Here is a 20,078-nt window from a genome sequence, read left to right on the forward strand (position 1 = left end):
TAACCTCAACACTCTGCGGTGTGAATAGGATTTATGTCATGATGTGTTGGCTCAAAGATATAACTCCATTTGTAAAGCTTGCGAGATTAAAAAAGAGTCTTTGTTTGTAAACAGCCTTGTAAGCACAGTCGTGACCGCTAAGTTTTTTTATTTTAATTTAGGGTGTTTCTTACATGAACAGAGACTTACAAAGCATAAGCACAGTATACACATTAAGACATAGATCCATTGAATTGTTTTGTGCCACTTTTATTAGTAGTTAAGTGCAGACAAGTTTAACTGACATTTATCAAAACTGTCAATTTGTGTAGCATGCATGATACAAAAAGTAAAAAAGAACATTATACATCCTTAATCTAATGTTTCTGTTCATATATTGGAGTGAAAAAAGGCATCACAACATGTTAATCAATTACTGTTAAAATATGTACAAACAACATGTTAATGAATGGTACAAGGTACAAACAAGGTACAAAGTTGCATCAAGCATTCGGGCTATTAAATGGGGTATAAAGAAATGTTTACATACGACATGACATTGTGCATCTCAGCCTCATGAGGGCAGTATTGATTCATGATGGTTCTTTCTGAGGTGAGAATTAAGAAGGAAGTGAAAAACTAAATTAGTCTTCCCAGTCTTCTGGGTGCTAAGCCTCTAAACTGTGTTTTTCTCAAGCCTCATCTTGCTGTGCTTCCCTCTCTCTTCCTTCATCACAGTCAACCTCACCACGTATTTCCTCATAGCCCCTAGCTGTCCTAAACCCAGACAGCCTCCTCTTTCTCTTCACCAGGACTACTGTCACTAGGATCCCCAGCACCATCATACCAATCACCCCAAAAGCAACCCCTGCCTTTCCCCCACTAGACATCTGGTTCAATTCTGGGTTCAACTTCAGTACAAATTCCTTGATTTCCTCTGGCTTGGCCAATTTCCACGCCTTGGTCTGCCCTATTCTGACCCAATTCTTATCTCCTTCAGTCATGACCATAACAGTGTTTGTGGCTTGCATGCTGACAAGTGAAGGTTTAGTGAAAGGAGGCAGATGGATCGGAAGCAGCTGCCCACCTGTGAACAGTCCTGACTGGACACAGTAAAGGATTTCGCAGCCGTCGCTCACTGTGGCGAGATGCTGACTGAACTTAGGAGGGCAGCGACGTTGATCTCCTGCCAGCGGGTTGTTTGACTGACAGCTGAAGAGACCTCCGAATGGTACCGAGTGACTGGTGCCGGTTTCATACTCGTTACTCACACAGATCACTTGGCCATCCGAGAGAAACTTTTCTGCAATGAAGTTTGGGGGGCAGCTTTTGGCATTGGTGAGCGGGTTCAGGAGAGAGGGGCTGTATATGCCTCCAAACAGATACCCCGAGTTGTCTGGGGCCTTTCCGCTTACAGAGCACCAGTAGGTGTTGATGCGAGCAGAGCGAACGTGGTTGTTGTCCTGACAAACTTGCCGATGGCAATGTGATAGGTGAAAAATCCCACACCTGTACCTTTGGTCGTAACAATCGTACGAAGAGTAGCTCTGCTGCCTCACTTCTGATCTCAGTAAAGTGGCAACGTAAGGCGAACGACAGGAGAAATCTCCTGTTTCGGGATTTTTCTGGGCCAGGGCATCACATAGTGGACCTGCATCTGAGCTGACATGAATACAGTCTTGGTAGACACCACCAAAACTGAGGTTTGTAGCAGGGCCATCACATGATGCATCATCAATGTTCGCTTGGAAGTTAAAGTTGATTGAGTTGACATTGACGCATCCAGGCCGCGCGTTGACCTTGTAGTATCGCTCTACGGCCTGACTCACTGCGACAGCCACTTTACCAACTGTTGGCTGTGGCAGATCAGGAATGGTGTTGGTGTTTATAAAGTAGTGTAGGGGAAATCCTGAACGATCGATAGCAACAAGGTTGTTCCTGGTACTTTCCTGCCACTTCTGCAGAGTGATGCCAGGGTAAAAAGGTATGCCTCCATGGCTTTGGATAAGAGAGTACTGAATATTGGACTGATATGTTTGAAGTGATGAGCTCTGTTTGGTATTTTGACTGCTTATGTCAAACTTGAGTTTGTCAAAAAAGTTTAACCCCGCCTGCGCTTTGACAGAGGAACTCTCTGACACACTGTCCGACACATATGAGGAACGAAGGTAGTCTTCCTGAATCAAAGTGGCTCCAGCATCAACACTAGTGATAACATGGGTTCCATAGTCCAGTACCATCTTCTCTGACAGATAGTTCGCGTTCCTTGTTTGGTTGTTTTCAATTGCATCGGCTATCTCTTTGGCTTGTTGAGCAAAACGTGCATCCAGAGTGAAGTCTGGATAAGCCTTAACTGTGTAGATAAAGTTACGAACCTTTGAAGAAAGAAATTACATGATTATGTTATAGTTTGTATTTATTTCAGCTTATTCATTTTGTATTCGTATCATTTCGTATTATTTTATTTTAAGGTGACGTTTGTAACATCTGTGCAGGAACTACAGATGAAAAATAGCCTTCTGGCTCACACTGTCACATTCACAGCAATGTTTTTTTTAATGTTAAGTAATCCATGATAGAGTAGTACTATTTTATACAAATACATATACAATACAAAGCTTTTCATACACAACTATATATACCTTTTATTTTATTCATCCAAACTATGCTGAATAGAAACTTACTTGCACTCTGGCTGTAGTTGACGAGTCTTTAACCTGATGGGTTTTCATCCTCTGGTTCTCTGTAGAAAACTTTCCATTCAGCACAGAGTAGAAGGATATGTCTGCATTTATGGAGTGAGATGTAGAGCTTTTATGCTCCAGCCAGGAGCTGATGATCTCTGAGTTTGTCTCCACACCCGTCTCCTTGTGGGGGATAACAAACACCTCATCTGGGATGAGGTAGAGCCCGTCCTCGGTGGTCTGGCACTGGAAATAGCTGAGGTTCATGACTCGACCGGTATCTATGTTCCTGAGGTTGTCCCAGCCTCCGCCCGGCAGCACCTCCAGTGCTGTGATAGAGAGGTTGGTGGCGGCACGACATTGTCTGAGCCAGTTGGTGGGCCGGCTGATAGGAACTGAAGAGCAGACATGAAGGAGAGAGAGAGCCAAGAGGGTCACTGCTGCCTTCATGATGACTGTGTCAGGATGGGCTGAAACAGCGGACTATAAGCTTCATGTCAACGTCCTCTTCCTCTTATGCAGTTTATCATGTGACAAACAGAAACATCTAGTTTAAGAACTGATTGCGGTTTTACTTTCATTTGCATGTCTGCAGTTGTTCTGTTTTTACCACACAAAGCACTTCAGGCTACTTATTAACAGAAAAACACTTCATAAATTATGACTAAGCTTAATTTATATTGCATAATAATAACGTCACAGTAGGATAAATTCATATTCAAATCATAGAACCTATAATAAGAGTCATTCACTTGTGTTTTATATACTGCAATTACTGTGATATAGCATGATAAGACCATATTTAAAGGATATATCATAAAACCTACAATCAGAGTCATTAACCTTTGTTTTACTGTTTATGAGTTAACAGATGTATTCGTGGCAGACCTTATCAGCCTGTTAAGAACGAAATTAAGCTTAACGTAACAGAGCTTAAAGTTACACTGCATAGGTTTATAAACACTCTGTTTCACATACTTCTTCTATGTTTAAGGTTATGGAAAAAATCTTCACAGACTTCCTCTTTTTAAAGGGAACATAAAGCAGATATAAAACCAAGATATGCTTAAAAGGAAGTGTCAGTGCTTTCACATGTTTTCGTAAACAGTCACATGAGGGTATGTCACTGGAAATGTCCTGAGAATTTATGACTCTTGTGTCACCACCCAACTTCATCAGCCATTAATCAAGGATGAGCTTGAATGTTTAGAAAACTACAAAAGTAAAAACAATACATGTAGGAATAAACTTGTAATCAGAATTACAATAAATGTACTGTATATTTAGAGAAATATAAGAAACATACAATGTTTTGTCTAGTTTCACCTGTGAGGAACTTCCCTATTTTTATCATTTCATTATTATTGGATTATTAAATGACATGGTATAAATCATTTATCACTTATCTGACCACACCCCACCTCTGGAAAAACATGTTAAGACAGACAGGATCGCAGGTGATCTATTAAATGCTCTATTAGTGAGTTCATACTAACATACTAAAACTATGTTTTACTACATACTACATTATGTTACTGTTTTGTTTATTAACATTTTGTTTGTGCAAACTTTTTTCAATTCTTCCCATATAATTTGTTTGTGTAATTAATCGCTAAATTAAATGTGTGCTTGCTTACATGAATATTTGTGATTTTCGTTTTATTAACCATCATCCAAACAATATTTTAACATTTTTAACCTTAATTTCTATTTAGAATATCTCATTACATATTACGGATTCTGTATATTATAGTTTTTTTGGGGGAAATTCAAAGTTACATTTGGGTTGCATACAAGGAGAACATAATTCCATAAAAGTAACTCCATGGTTGCCAAATTCAGTTAGTTACAGTAAATGAATAACCTTAGTGTAAACTGATCTGAGGTGAATCTTCCCAGTCCTTTTTCGACTTCCTCTCCAGCGAATGAATTGTTACTGAATCTGGCCAGTAGATGGCAACACAAAACCTTACAGCTGATGAACTCCACAGCTGTGCGAGTCACTACATAGCCCACTATAAACCTCACGTTATGGGTTCAAGACCTCACTACTTCAGCATATACTATCAAAAAGGCATTGAGTTGTGCATAAATACCATAGCTTTCCTCAATACTTGTTATATATTTGACTCATTACTAGTTGAAGTTCTACCTCTGTCCACATGTACACATTCTAATGTCAAATTGAATCAAAGACAAGGTAACCACTATTTAATCTGCCTCTTAAATTCCATCATAATCTTGGATGTGGATGATAAAACTATATTCAGCCGCCGGGCAGAATTGAAAACATGCAGAAAACCCTAGCACCATGTTTTTAATTCTGCTGGAGATAAGAGGAACTCCAACGAACATGGCTCGTCACGCCCGTCAAACCTCACTGTTTAGTATTTCAGTGTCGATTAGCTGCATAATGTCTCCATGTGTTGTGACCAGTCTGTATTATTCTGATATCAATCTTCAGTTCATATTGACAGAAACAAAACAAACTAAAACGTTACAAATGTGAATTTCGACACATTTTTAGCAGCCTCTGTCTCTGCGTCAAAAGGCGTATGCTGTATGGCAGAGCAAGATAGCGTTTCTCTTTAAGCGCAGACTCATAAACACGTTGTATTCAAGATAATTTGCGACTACAATAGCAGTTAATGTCCGCCACACAACAAACACTTACTAATGTTAAAATGTGTGCGAAAACACAGTATCGGACGCCCTGCTCCCCGTGCGTAACGGTGCGTAAAAGCGCCACTCCAAAACGTTCCGCGCGTCTAATGCGTCACTGTGAATCGAGCGAATCGAGGCTGTGTCACACGTCACCCACTTTTACCCTCAGTCACTGCTCCCCATATGATGGCCACTCATAAGTGAGCAGTAAAGTCCGATCTCAGACATTTAGTAGGAGGCCTACTAGCATAAAGGTAAACATTGCCTGAAACGTCATTTATATCTGACAACAGTAAAGGCTCAATGAAGATATTCTTTTCTCAGTTAAATATTGACAATATAAAACTGAGAAAAAATGATGTTATTGACTCAATAACAGACTGTGTTATTCACGGTCAGGTTTTATGAGGGAATATGACACATGCTATAGGCTATATACAGTTTGTCAAAATTATTATTCTTTTTGTTCAAAACTGAGATCAAACCCCACTACACATTCTATTAATTAAAATATATTTTATTTATATTTATATTATTTGCTATAATTGCTCAATTCTTTACAAACAATGGCAGACGATGGCAGATAATCTGATGTCAAAACAGCAGGTATATTGTTTTCTATTGTAGAAAAACTGTAAAATAGCTAAAGCAAGCTCAAGTTCTTGCGAAATGAATGCAGAAGTGTGGTCCAAACGTCAACAGAAAGGCTTTTGGTCGCATTCAGTGTTTATTAAGAGAGTTTTCACTTCTTGGCACCAGCCCTGGTCCTGGTGGACATGGCGACCCTGCGTTTGACCTCCTTAGGACTCTTTGCCTTCTTGGACTTCTTGGCCGCAGCGGGCCTCGTCGCTTTTTTAGGGCTCTTTGCCTTCCTCTTTTTCTTAGGTGACTTCTTGGCTGCCGGAGTGGCACCCCCAGCTGCTTTCTTGGGGCTGGCCCTCTTGACCCTTTTCGCCTTTGGCTTCTTCTTCTTCTTTCGAGGTGTGGGGGGCTTCTTGTTAAGCTTGAATGAGCCTGAGGCCCCGGTGCCCTTGGTTTGGACCAGGGATTTGCTGGCCACCAAGCGCCTGATGGCGGTGACGATTCTGGCTCTGTTCTTCACCACGTCGTATCCTCCGGCCTTTAAAGCCTTCTTCAGGGCTGCCAGGGACACGCCGCCACGCTCTGAGGACGCGGACGCGGCCTCAAGTATCAGGTCTGACACGGTGAGTCCAGTCTTCTTCCTCTGAAACTTGGCTCTCTTCTTGGGAGATCGAGCCGCCAAGGGCAAAACACTCACAGCAGAAGACATGATTCCAGGATCAAGTGAGTGAGATTTACAGAGAGAGGGACAGAGTGTTATCTCTGCTTGTCCTCTTGACAGGTTCACGCATTATAAAGCCCCGATGAGAACCGTGTAGAGTGAGTCTCACCACCACAGTGCGCCTCTCCATCTCAAACTTGATAAAAGTTTGTGTTTTCTCCAGCTCGATTATTCTGTAAAATGCCTGCGTAAAAGGTTGGATATCCATATAAAAAGCACATCATAAGAATCCGCGTAATCTGAACTGTCTATATTTATACTTATTGTTTCGCGATTTAAATAAATGATATTTAAGTTTGTTATATAATTACAGACTGGAAGTTGTAAAGTGTGATTTGAGTTGTATTTTGAACATGTTAAGAAGATTACACCCTTTAAACAATTAAGTATAGACTTTGATAATGAAACAAGATTAAATAATAACATTTATCATATACTGGATTCAAAAGTTAGTTTTATTTCAGCCGATTTTGCTAATTAAATTAATTGAAAGATGTTCAAAGAAACACAGTTGCCTTGCAGGCAGTGAACTCATCATATATAACTATTCATTAAACGCAGAGGCAGCTCAGTTTTATTCAAAGTGTGATATGAAAAAAAATTAATAACAAAAAATGAAGTTTTATTTCATTATTATCATTATTACAGCGAACATATTACTGTAGGTTACTGTATGTTTGTTCTGTGTGGAGGGAGATGGACCTCAGCCAGAAAGAGAGTTATCACTCTGTAAAGAGGGGCGGCTGAAAAAACGAATTCAAGATTAATTTCCCGGGTCTTTGTGAACCTTTTCACTCTTTATCAAATGACCACTTAGGGATGCATTTACATTACTATGCATGTATGTGTATATGTTGATACTGTTGATATGTTGATGTTCAATCAGATTTCAAACATAAAATAGTATTTACTTTATATTATTTGTAGCCATTTTGTATTTTTTCACATATTTGTGCACAATCAGTAAATTATTTTTTTTACCAAATTGCAGGTATTCACATAGATTATATTATTCAATAGTTGAGTCAAAAATCAGTATTTTATGTGATTCTCCAGTTATTGTTGTTAGTATTAGTATTATTAATGTTGTTGTTGTTGTTGTTGTTGTTGTTGTTGTTGTTGTTGTTGTTGCTGTTGTTGTTATCAACAGACACTTTAACAACACGTTATTAACTCAAAACATCTGTTCAAAGCCTCTTGTGTTAGTCCTTAAACTTAAAATGTGACCTAACATATGGTTACTTTTTGATATTATTTCTCTTAAATATTTTTATTCAAACCATAGATAACCTATTTCTGTCTCTCTTTTGCACTTTTTCCCTCTATGTCTTTGTGTATTTTGAGTGTGTGTGTGTGTGTGTGTGTGTGTGTGTGTGTGTGTGTGTGTGTGTGTGTGTGTGTGTGTGTGTGTGTGAGCGAGGAGATTAGCAAATGTAGTCCTGCCTTCTGTAGTGCACTGATAGCACCTCCTTCTGTAAAACACAAATACACACAAAACATATTACACCATAGTGATGAAATGACCTTCGGATAAAAATACAGTTGTGCTTTTAGATAGTTTGTCAGTGGCAAGTCAGTTCCCCACTTTTGAAAATGTCGACTGTACGTCAGAGGCGTGTGTTTTCTCTGCAGTTGAGGAATGTAGAAACTTCTAAATCCACTCTAACACTGCAGTGTAGTGGAGCGAATGAAGCAAATAAATCAGATCAAATAAAGTTGTACTAATCTCAATAGAGAACTTGGACAGAGAGGGGGAGAAACTCCCTCACCAACACATGCCCCTTTGCCTTCTTTAACATACTCTGTACACAGCTTGGATCTGATTTTGTTGTGACTGACATGCTGTTCCCATGATTAAAGCAACACTTTTACTTCCCTGAGCAAAGATGAATTGAAACTGTTGAAGGGTTCTTGTGGCTTTTTCTGTGTGTCAAAAGAATGTACTACTTACAAGTGTCCCCTCTTAGAGTGTTGTGCTGTTGTAGTTTCTAAAAGTACAAGGTGCCTTCATGTTCAGAAGAGCAGCTGTTACACAAGTATCTACCAGAGCCACAGTGATACACCTTGAAGCATTAGCTTCAGCAGACAAAACCGCTTCTAACCGCCCTACAGTTGTGTTAATAAAACCATTGTTTAGGAGGAGCAGTAAATGTCCCCAGTGTATTATTTCTGCAGTCTTCTCATTTTTGTGAAAGCAGATCATAAGATATCTTTCACTGCTGAGGAGCAGAAGAGGGGAGTATTATCCTACAGTGACGTTTTGGATGCATTTATTATTTTATTTTGAAAATCAGACAAAAAAAGTTATATTTTCAACTTAAAGTGGATCCTAAAACACAATAAATCAAGGTAAAAGTGTAGTTCTGTATTCAACTGTTTACCCGCAATGTTGTCAAAGTGCTCAAACCAAAATACAATATCTGATTGATTGATTGATTGATTGATATTGATAGCCTCAGTTTAACTTGTTTCGTTAAATTTAATTTAATGTAATTTAATAGGTGTGGAATTGTTTCCTCTCTTCTTCGAGGGAGCACGTGTGACGGGATGCAGCCTCCCTGCAGGGGGAGAGGTGCTGCGAGGCTGTAAGACCGGTTCTGTTACATAGCCCTCCTCCTCAAATCATGTGACCATGTGATCACAGTCACTGCAGACAGACCAAGAAAACTTGTGACCGAAACAGCATGAGTAGCAGCTCGGCACCCTGGGACACATACAACTGTACCGCAGCACAGAGTCCACAGTCCTCCTTCAATCTCTTCATCTCCGTCAGACAACATGGACTGCGGGATTTTTACCTCCAAGACCGTCCTGCTCTTCCTCAGCTTGATATTTTGGGTAAGACGCGGTGTTATTTCTCCACCTGCAGAGATTTAAATTCCATACAGATGGCTCTCTAGGAAGGAGACCTTAAACCTGTTTGGTGGCTTTGCGACAATATAGCTTTTCCTTTGTCAATCGTCAATCACTATTTGTCATTATTCTGTAGTCAGGTAGTCCTGTGCGCTTTAAGGTTTACATCCTACATATTAGATTTATGACTTGGCAGTTGTCTGGCCAGGGCAGTCGCCATCACTACACTGCACTTCCTAACTTCTTCCTGTTTCCTAATATAGTTCACATCTGCCTAGCTCCTTTTTAAGAAGTCAAATAATTCCTTTAAGGCTATGAGTAAGATTACCCAATAACGTAGCTCATTTTTAAGTCAAATAATTCCTGTAAGATTTCCCAATAATGGCAATAAAGTCACTGACTCACCAGATTTTTCTGTAACATTATGAGCCAAAGAGCTTGAACTGGGAATCGTTATCAATCAGTTTGAATTGTTGTCTCATATATTAGCAAACTCACCATGTTTCTCCTCTGTTTCCAGGGGAAATTAGTTTTAAAGCGACAGAGTAAGCCTCTGTGCCTGTCTGTGGCTGATGTCTGCGTAATTTGATTACTGTGTCAGAGAACTGGCCTGTGTGTTTGCATTTGAAAGGGTAAACATGGGCATGGTTTATTTCTGTCTATAACAAACAGATTTCTTTATTTGGTTGCTTTTGGTATCATTTTTTTGATCATCAGCTTCCCCATCATTATTTCATTAATGAATTAAGGAAACCACATGTTTTGAACAAGATTAACGGTAACTTGGATTTAGGAGATACCTTTTTAAATGAATCAAAAATCAAACAAAATATCAAATTGTCCTTTTAAACTCTGCTTGCCCCAGTGGTACGTCTGTCTTAACAAAATCATACTTTTTACAAGTGTATTTGTGGAGTACTAGTACATTTTTCACGCCGGAGCCCATTAAAATCATCTCCACAGATACAAAGAGACATCGGCTCAGAAGTTTCTCACATTCCAGAGAGGTGGCACCGTGCATGGGCGCTATACGTTGTATAAGCCTCTTTGTGCTGCTTCTTAGGAACAAGATCAGAAGTGGTGGAGTGGGGGGGTAGAGTAACTACCCCACAGGGATCCCGTGACTGTGGAGTGATTAGGAGAAGTGAGTCATGAGGCTGATGTGGAGGATGAATGATTGTTAGGCCAGACAAAACACACATGCTCACATTCAAAACAAAGACAGGCACTCAATCTTTACCTCAAGTTATCACTGGGGAAGTGGAACTGAAAATGACACATGAAAGTTAGCGGCATCGTCTTTTCACCACTAATTTTCCATCTATCAAGCAAAAGGGAAATTTAACTCCCAACATATTCTTGTATTCCGGCTTCATTTAAAATCAGGATTCACACAAACGGTTATATTTGAGTTGAATTCAATTCAGTTTAGATTCTGAAGTGGTATTTATGTAGCTTTCATCACTCAGCAGTCTGATACAGTGAGTTTCAAAAAGGCTTTACTCTCGAGCCATTGTTTAACAGATTTCTCTGTTCTTGACATTTTCTTTTTATAGTTTTGACCCTCTCTTCTTCGGGGTTATTAGACCAGATACTTAAACAGATCCAGAAAACAGAATTGTGTCATTTTACAATGAAATGAGGAATCGGTTTTAAAACAGCCTCTGTGATTCCAGCCTGTACTACAGTACAGTATGCACAAAATTGGCCCACATACGTGCAGTCTTATGAGTTCACTGCTGAAGCATGACTTATAGAAAAGCCACGATTGTGTGACTTCAAGCCCAATCCACATCTGAGAGCGCATCAGTGACCTTCACATCCTGTGTCACATGAGATGCCAGCACATAATAAAGATAAAGAACAAATATCTTTGTTTTCTCATAGTGATTGATCAAACTGCTAATCATGGTTATTTTGTTTTTTACTAACTATGTTATGTTGACAGAACAGGACCAAACTGAAGAACTCAAATCATATATCGTATTCATGAATGGAAGGTTTTTTTTATTTTTATTTTTTGGCAGTTTAATGTACAGAAAATGAACATGACACTTTCAACTACAGCACAGAGAAAAACACAGATCATGTGACAAACCCCATGTTCAGACACGTTTATGCTCACCACCTCGATGTGTAACATGTTTTCTCCTCCCTGCAGGCTGCGGGAGCAGCGTTGGCCTACGTCGGTGCCTATGTGATCAAGAGCTATGACAACTTTGACAGTTTCATTCAGGACAAGTACACATTGGTCCCAGCGGCCATCATCATCGCAGTCAGCGTGGTGATGTTCATTTTTGGCCTGGTCGGATGCTGTGCCACAATCCGGGAGTCCACAGTTGGCCTTAGTTTTGTAAGTGTGTGTGGTGTGTGGTTGGTGTGTGTGTGGTGTGTGTGTGTGTGTCTTAAGGTGAAAATGAGACTAAACATTTATTGTTTCAGTTACAATGTTCGTTATCTTTTTCATATCTTCTTGTTCGTTATCTCTTATCTGTTTCACTTTTTATTTTCTCTTTCTCTTTGCTTTTGTTTTGTTTGTTCTTTTACTCACTAAAATTCTTCTAAACTTCTCTCATCTTCTTTCCCTCCAGTTCTTTCTGATCATCATGGCGATCTTTGCGGCTGAAGTGGCTGCTTTGGTATTTAGCTTCATCTACAGAGGCAAGGTGAGTCACAGATGGCGTCGCACAATGTTTGCTGCTGACAGGAAACTTTATTAGGAATTTAATCTCCATCATTTCAATTTCTTCTGTGGCATATTTGTACATGGCCACCAACATTGTGTTTTATTCTCGTGTCTGTCCAGATAAACGCAGACCTGGAGCGCTCGATGAATGAAGTCTTCATGAAGTATGATGGACAGGGCGCTGAGACCAAATCTGTGGACTACCTGCAGACTCATGTTGGTGATATATTCTCCTGTATATAAATAGCTTGGTTTCCTCTGATGTACTTTCATTCCCTTCAACCTGTTCTGCTTTGCTTGTTCTCTCTCTCGCTCGCTCGCTCGCTTGCTTGATTGCTTGCTTGCTTTCATTTCCTTCTCTTGTTCTTTCAGTTTACTCCTCTTTCTCTTACTTGCGTTTTAAGAGAAAAAGCCATCTTAAATCAACAACAACTAAAAAAAACAGCATACTCTATATTATTCATTGGTGATGTATTTGTATTTATCCTGGATTACTGGCCAGCACTGTATATCAATTTCATGGTATATCGTCAAAAATATCATGCAATGTTGCCGGCCTGACCTAATTAACTGTAACGGCCTTAACTGTAAGAGAAAAAGTCTTCAACAATACGTACAAGTAAAGTACATAAATGACTAATGCACTTTCTGGGAAATGCAGTGGTATGTGTGAAGTTCAAAGTTTTTCACATATCCTTAAATAACTTCTGTAGCCTACCGTTACTCGCTCACCTCTATAGGTTGATGAGATAAAGGTGTCGGATTTCCTGTTCTTCTTTTCACTCTCGTTTCTTTTGCCGCACTCCTCTTGAGTTCTATCTTAACTGCTGTCTGTTCTCTTTGTCTATGTAGCTGCAGTGCTGTGGTGCCATGAATTACACCAGCTGGTCTAACACCACCTGGTTCAACAGCCACAACAACACAGTGCCTCTGTCCTGCTGTAAAAACGACACCTCACAGTGCACTGGCAGAATGGACCAACCAGACCTGCTTAACACACAGGTAAATCATACAGAATCTCTATATTTAGTTTTGCTTTATAAATGCTTTTATCTGATTTTCCAACTGCGACTTGGCAACAGGAATTATCTTTCATTGAATGTTTGTTTTTTTAATGCTTTTATGACTCAAAATACAAGTCATCAAATCGTCTCCCACCTCTGAGGCAATGAAGCACAGGCTACATTTCAGACAGACATTTTAATATGTATAGTATGTGTGCACTCACTGGACCTTTGCATGTATTTTAGGGTTGTGAGGCCAAACTGGATCGCCTCCTACAGGATGTGTTGGGTTACGCCATGATGGTAGTTCTGGGCTTTGCCATCATCAAGGTAAAGACGATCACATAGAAATTAGCAGCTGTGAATGAACATTACAGTAGATCCCACTCACTGTTATCACAATGCAGTGAGCTTCACAGAAATCGGTGCAATAGATGGTGTAACTTGGAGGCTATATGTTATTGTCCTCTATATGCCATGTAGTACATCCTAAGTGCATGGATCTCCTTACCTCGCAATACCTGTGTGATATGTTGAATAATCTATTCAAATATAGCAATTAAAGTACTTGAGCTTGTCCCATGACATAACACATGGACCTGTAGAAATGAGATTTTAAGAGCTTTAGTCTGATTACCTTTCTCTTTCCTGTTGCAGTTCTTTGGGATGCTGAGCGTATGTGTGATCACCTGTAAAACTGGCAGCCAGAGGAGCGGCTACCAGCCTCTATACGCCTGAACCACCTCCTGCAAACCCCTACCACCTCTTAATTTAGCTCGACTATGTTTGCTGACCACTCACTCAGCAGTGTACAGACACGCACAGGCAAATAATTGTATTTAAATAATGCCATATAAAGTATACACAAGTGGCACACTTTGTTTCTATATAAAGGGGATCTTGCCAGAGCTTTTCTTCACAAATGTTCCTCAGACTTGTTAATGCTGAATGTGGCTTTCAATTTTGAGTTATTGTCTAAATTTCCCTCCCAGCCCAATGTCTCTCAGGTGTCTCAGCTCAACTACTGTTTTATTCTTTGAAATGATGCTGATGAAGGACACCAAACTATATTTGAACCTTTTTGTGATTGTGAAAGGATAACGGTTTAATAATTTATTTAGGGTTGCAATATTTATAGCCAATTGAATACATTATATATATTATAAGTAGATAAATATACATAAGTTTTATGGTCAGTTCAGGTAACTGTATTGAATTACGTGACAGTTCTACGTAGCTTGACTTTGGTTGTGTTTATTATATTTCTAAATTAAAAAGGTGAACGTTTCACAGTCATTTTAAAGTTTGGTGCATTGTATCACATTATTGATTTGTTGCCTTGTCTTCTGTGTTGTTTGTTTTTCACATGTTGTATTTTGCAATAGTCTTAATAGATATGACATGCTGACAGTTGCACACGTGTATATAATGTGTAATCATGAAATTAGGAGGACACAGTTGTGAATCTTCTAGCTTCTTTTCAAAAAGCAGGGTTATTATCTAGCAGACCGGTGTTGCAGCATTCACATTAAACGTGTCCCATGGTGTCATCACTCTACTCTTACCTCCTGACTCCTCTGATAAAGACGCTCTTAGTGCCGTACATACGGAAGATAGGAGTATTCATCTTACATATGCCTTGTCAATTTTCAAAAAGATAATACAAACGTATGTCCAGCTTCACCCACGTCACCAATCGTCTCAGAGCACAGATTAAAGGACCTGTTCATGGGGCTGTAGATTCAACTGATTCCAACCATTAGTTTAATTCAAATCTAAAATATCCTTTTGAAAGTGGCTTTTCTTATTAATGTTCTCCCCTTTTCCCAGTCACAATCCCTGTAATAAACAAATATATATTAGCATTGACTGCAACACTTTATCATGCATTATCAAGCTTGTTGTTGTGTAAGTCGTTTCAGTAACAAAGAAAATCCTGCAGGTGGTGCTAAAGAACCTGCTCCTGAGTTTAGAGTTATTATATTTAATAATAACAATACACATAAATGCAGATAGTAGAACAATAGGTATAAATATGATTTTCAGATGTGTAGAGCTTGAAGAGACACTTATTTATCTACTTTGTCTACAAAACTTTAAGGAAACCTGTATTGCAGTTTCAATTTATGTGTCTACATGTGATTACCATATTTCTCTGTTTGCTCCTGTATTAATGACCTCAGCTGATTTAAACGACCCCGCTGCCCTGTCTCAGTCTGTGTCCCACTCATATCTCTCGACTGCATATCTTATTCAGTGCATATTCTCGCTGCTCCGGGCTGTGTTGACATTTAGACAGGCCGGTCCTTTTACAGAAAGAACTATTGGCACACACACGGCTAGATAACCTTGTCAGCTCCCTCCTTCCTTAAGCTGTCTGTTTCTTCTGTCTATCTTTCACTCTCATGTCTGTTTATCTCTGTGAGTATGAGTCTGTTTCTCAACACACCTTTCTCTCTTGTCATGAGTCTTTCTCTACCTGTGTCTTTTCTTCTTCTCCTTCTGTTTTCTGTTCTATGCTCTTGTTTTTCTGAACTCCAATGGCTCTCTGGTATCTGACTGTGGTAACCCTTAATATCAGGTGGTGCAGCGAGGAAGATTGTGCTCTTTCAGAGTTATGCTTCGTACCGTGAATAAAACAAATAAAATTGAAGTTTATTATCAGTCAATAATGCAAGAACAGAAACCAAGAAGATCTTTATTGATTATTAGTTTATGTTATTAAACAATAGCAGCATGCTCTACATGGACCGGTGAGGCGAATGCTTACTTGTGGGTTTTCACAATAAGCACTTGCGGCATTCCCATCCCAAAACATGACAATTGGCCCCATGTGTGAAGTGAAACGATTTATTTCTTTTGTGTTTTTTGCTGTTTTTGAGGTGTAGATCTGGGTGGGTATGGATTTTGGGATGTAGGATTTTGTTATGTTTTGATGCTTTTCCTGATTTTTTCTATTGGAAAGCTGAAAGAAGGATATAAAAGAATTTAAACTGAAAGCTGTAAGTAAGAAAAACTGACCTCCTTCCCTTTGATAAAAGCAGTTTCCAGTGATTTAGTAGTGGGCCTCTATAAAGCTGGGGGACTCCTTAATACCCTCTTTTTTCAAACCCCACACCACCAGTTCGTAACACTGGCTGTCTGTTAAAAAACCCTTTCAAAATGTCTCTGAAATAACCCTGATGACATAATCTGGGTTATGTTTCACACGTTTAAACATTATACAACTGTTTTAATAAGTTTACTGTGACAAATAAACTGGACGTAAAATCAATGGAGTGCACCTTTGAAATATTGAATTTTCTCAGAGAGAATAATACTGAGAAATCATGAGGTTGAATCACATTTTCTTCCCTGTTATATAACAATCACTGTTCAGACTTCACTGTCTGTCACCTTAAGGTAAAAACAAAGAACTGATGTGTTGAATTCACTGGGGTAAGAGCTGCCTGTGTGTATGATTTGTAGCGTTCCCTTATGAGTCATCTTTGTACACCTACAGATGTGCCCTCATCCGTCTATCACTCTCCTCCCTGGGCCATCACATCTCTGGAAAGACATTCATCATACGCCTAGTGAGCCAACTAAGCCAGATGTTGTCACATGGAAATTTCAGCCTGACCTCTAAGTTATTTATTTCCTTTCCTACTTAGACAGGGATCTGTTAGAGGGAGGTAATCTGAGGAGGACACACACAGACACACAGACACACACAGACACACACACACACACACACACACACACACACACACACACTATACTGCTGCTCACTCTGCTGAAGGTAGATTGACAGAAGGGCCGGCAGGCACTTTGTCTGTGTCTGCGTAGAGATCTGAGGCCTCTTGTCCAGAGAATTCCTTCATAGCTTGCGTAACATGTCTAGTACCAAATGCATTTTCTGGATTTGTTTTGTTTTATGCCATACCTGCCACATTGTTTACATCAAACAAGTAGCACAGAACCCTAATCACCTCAAAAAGTTTGCTTTTAAACTATATTGCAAATTATTCTTTATTTTTATGAAACAATAATTCAAACAAGTACGGTGTCGACAAGGTTTTATTTGAATTGTTACCCTTCTTTTTTTCTTTCTTTTATGAGCGCACACTCATAAATAATAACCCCACATTGTCAAGATCAGGAGCAGGTGCTGCCGACAACGTGTGTGTGTGTGTGTGTGTGTGTGTGTGTGTGTGTGTGTGTGTGTGTGTGTGTGTGTGTGTGTGTGTGTGTGTTTCTGTAGCCACCCACCGCTAACACTGTGATGTCTCCATTTGTCAGATGCTATCAGTGTTAATTAGAGATGACAGAAAAACATCACATTCAAGACACATTGACTGATGTACGCTCTTTTTTTTCAGTTTTTTCCTTTTCTCTTTTTCCTGGTTCTTTTCAGTGTCTCTTTTGAGCAGTGTTATTTAAAAGATGCCAGTGATTTTTATCTAGTTTTTGGCTAACCTCCAGTTGCTAATGACTCCCCTCCTGCCTTCAACTTACATTTGAAGTACTTCTAAAAGAATCTGTGTTAATCCTCTCTTGGAAATAGTTTCAGGGAATTTAAATCACAAATGTCCCAAATGACTAAAAAGTGCTAATAGGAGTCTATTTGTGTAACTTTCACCTATAGCTGGTACATCAGAGCGCAGTTTTATTTTCTGCCATCTCATCTTCCTGTTGTAAATAACGTCTGTTTGTGATGCAATGTTTCAGAAGCTGTGTCAGTGCAGTAAGATGATACAGTGAAATACGTATGTGAGACACCTGAAAGTGTTGTTTCATGCCTTTGTGATTGTAGATACACTTTTGAATTGCAGCACTGTTGTCCCTTTCATAGCAGAAGCACATCATGATATCAAAACCCTGGCATAGAGACTAAAAACTGTGACATTTTGATGTGCGCTGATTTGAATGTAAATAAGATGATGAAATAGCTCTAAGCCGGTGGTATGTGATTTTAAGAACACTATGGGATTTTGAAAGGGAAAGAAACGATTGTATCTTTCATTGCAAAATGTTCCTTTTTACTTTTTCTGACAGCTTCCCTGTTATTGAATAAAAACATCTAAAGAGACTTGACGCAACAACAACAAAAGTATTCGACAATTTCCTCTTCACTACATTTCACTTGTAACCCCATTTTATCTCTACAGGAGACGGAGCAGATACACATCTGGAACACTGAAAAAATTAATCTGAGCAGATAAAGGAGGTAAATGAAGTATATATTAAATCTGTGATATTTACATTAAAACATTAAATTGCATGAATACATGATACATGAATGTATCTAGTTTTGATTGAATCTGTATTTGTTCAAATTACAAGACATGTATCTGTTTTCCTAAACAATATGTATTCACATAATCCCAGAAAATATTTTCATGTACAGACTAGTTTTGCTTGATCTACATAATAATCTGATGCAAAAAGTTCCCTTATTTTTTTAAAGGAGATCAAGCAGGGTATTTTTTAACAGATTGTAAAGTCTCTTTGAACTCAATGAGCTTTACTTTATTTACACCCAACAGCACCGGCTCTCTGATTAAACCTCCCCTTAATATTCACTTAGGAAACAGAAACAAATAGAAGAGAAACACTGAGGTGAGATTAAGGGAATGGATGGAGAGGAACGTGGGAGGTAATGACAGGGATGGAGAAGCTCGAGTGGAGAAAATATGCATCACTCTTGTACAATTCAACTTAAAGTGTGCTATGAAATAACAAAGTAAAAAGACTGACGTCTCCAAGTTGGTGAGAAATGAGAGGGACGTCTTTAACGCTAAGGTCACAGGATGCTCTGGGTTGCTATGTCCTTAGATATCTTCCATTTTGCCCTAGTATGTCATGTAATAATGCAGAAAGAAACACACAAAATCCCAAACCATCCCTGTAACTCTTCTCATTGATGGAGCCATAAGATTAGGGTGTCACTTTACATTAGGTGACTTGGCTTCTCTCCTCTCTGTTAATCCTGTGGCACCTCTGCATAATCATTATGACATCCTCCATGACCTGCTTTCTTTCTGTTCCTCTCACGGCACTGAGTCTCATAAGAACCAACGTCGCTGACATCCTTCCTTTAAGTATTAAGTATTAAGTATTAAGTATTCCTTTTAGTATACTCCTGATGTAGACCGCCGCTGTTTTAACCTTACCACCCTCGACTAACCACAGGCTATGAGACTTTGCTAGTTAAAAGACTATTATACCATACACCCATAGGAAATCTGAAAAGATTGGAGAAACTTCTGTGTTTGCTATTCTCCTGTAATGCTCTCTCCATCTTCACTACCCATGCAGTGCATTACGTTTACAAAAAATCACTCTATGGAATAGAGTGATACTGTATATCAAATTGTAAGAGTGGAACGGCTATACACCCTCTCCACATTTAAGAGCAAGCTAAAGACTTTCCTTTTTATAGTTAGGGCTGGCTCAGACTTGCCATTTTCTGCCAGCTTCAGCATCATCCCCGGAGTTTCTGTGTCTCATGTGGCAGGTTGCCACTGATAAAGTTTACGTCAGGATCATGAATCGTGGCTGGGCCTGCTGCCCTGGTCCTGCCGGACACCAGGAAGCCTTTTTGACATTATCTTGGATTCATCCATACTTTCTCTTTTTTTTCTGTCAAATGTTGTATTTGTACTATGTTGTTTATCCTGTATACACGACATCTATTGCACATCTGTCCGTCCTGGGAAAGGGATCCCTCAGGTTTCTTCCATTGTTCCCCCTTTAATTGTGGGGGTTTTCCTTGTGCGGTGCGAGTGCGTATCCTGTACAGTCTGTAAAGCCCACTGAGATAAATACATTTGAAGGGTGTTTTGTGGAACAACAACTGGGATTTTCACCTATAAAATAATCATTTTAGTTTTAGTTTTCTTTTTATAGTAATACAAAAATAG

The 20,078-nt window shown here is 39.3% G+C and overlaps 3 protein-coding genes across 3 annotated transcripts; 1 reads left to right on the forward strand and 2 right to left on the reverse strand.

Annotated features, from left to right (window-relative positions):
• Positions 1–228: 228 nt before the first annotated feature.
• mpeg1.1 (macrophage expressed 1, tandem duplicate 1) lies at positions 229–3,222 on the reverse strand. The gene is made up of 2 exons (XM_029440847.1): positions 2,664–3,222; positions 229–2,354 (listed from the first exon to the last, which is right to left on the reverse strand). The coding sequence occupies exons 1-2, from the start codon at positions 3,111–3,113 to the stop codon at positions 672–674; spliced, it is 2,133 nt and encodes a 710-aa protein (XP_029296707.1). The 5' UTR covers positions 3,114–3,222; the 3' UTR covers positions 229–671.
• Positions 3,223–5,823: 2,601 nt separating this feature from the next.
• On the reverse strand, positions 5,824–6,714 carry LOC115014101 (protamine-like protein). Its single transcript, XM_029440752.1, has one exon. The coding sequence runs from the start codon at positions 6,616–6,618 to the stop codon at positions 6,070–6,072; it is 549 nt and encodes a 182-aa protein (XP_029296612.1). The 5' UTR covers positions 6,619–6,714; the 3' UTR covers positions 5,824–6,069.
• Positions 6,715–8,890: 2,176 nt separating this feature from the next.
• On the forward strand, positions 8,891–14,476 carry tspan36 (tetraspanin 36). The gene is made up of 7 exons (XM_029440442.1): positions 8,891–9,468; positions 11,645–11,836; positions 12,075–12,149; positions 12,290–12,385; positions 13,022–13,171; positions 13,420–13,503; positions 13,831–14,476. Exons 1-7 carry the CDS (start codon positions 9,409–9,411, stop codon positions 13,909–13,911), a joined length of 738 nt encoding a protein of 245 aa, XP_029296302.1. The 5' UTR covers positions 8,891–9,408; the 3' UTR covers positions 13,912–14,476.
• The last annotated feature ends 5,602 nt before the right edge of the window (positions 14,477–20,078 follow it).

This window comes from Cottoperca gobio, chromosome 9 (genome assembly GCF_900634415.1).
Source record: "Cottoperca gobio chromosome 9, fCotGob3.1, whole genome shotgun sequence".
Lineage (NCBI taxonomy): Eukaryota > Metazoa > Chordata > Actinopteri > Perciformes > Bovichtidae > Cottoperca > Cottoperca gobio.

Coding starts and splice junctions, on each gene's coding strand:
- mpeg1.1 (XM_029440847.1), bottom strand. CDS start 3,113: ATGAAGGCAGCAGTGACCCTCTTGGCTCTCTCTCTCCTTCATGTCTGC. Junction 2,355..2,663: donor CAACTACAGCCAGAGTGCAA/GTAAGTTTCTAT, acceptor CTTTCTTCAAAG/GTTCGTAACTTTATCTACAC.
- tspan36 (XM_029440442.1), top strand. CDS start 9,409: ATGGACTGCGGGATTTTTACCTCCAAGACCGTCCTGCTCTTCCTCAGC. Junction 12,150..12,289: donor GCTTCATCTACAGAGGCAAG/GTGAGTCACAGA, acceptor GTGTCTGTCCAG/ATAAACGCAGACCTGGAGCG. Junction 13,172..13,419: donor CAGACCTGCTTAACACACAG/GTAAATCATACA, acceptor CATGTATTTTAG/GGTTGTGAGGCCAAACTGGA.
- LOC115014101 (XM_029440752.1), bottom strand. CDS start 6,618: ATGTCTTCTGCTGTGAGTGTTTTGCCCTTGGCGGCTCGATCTCCCAAG.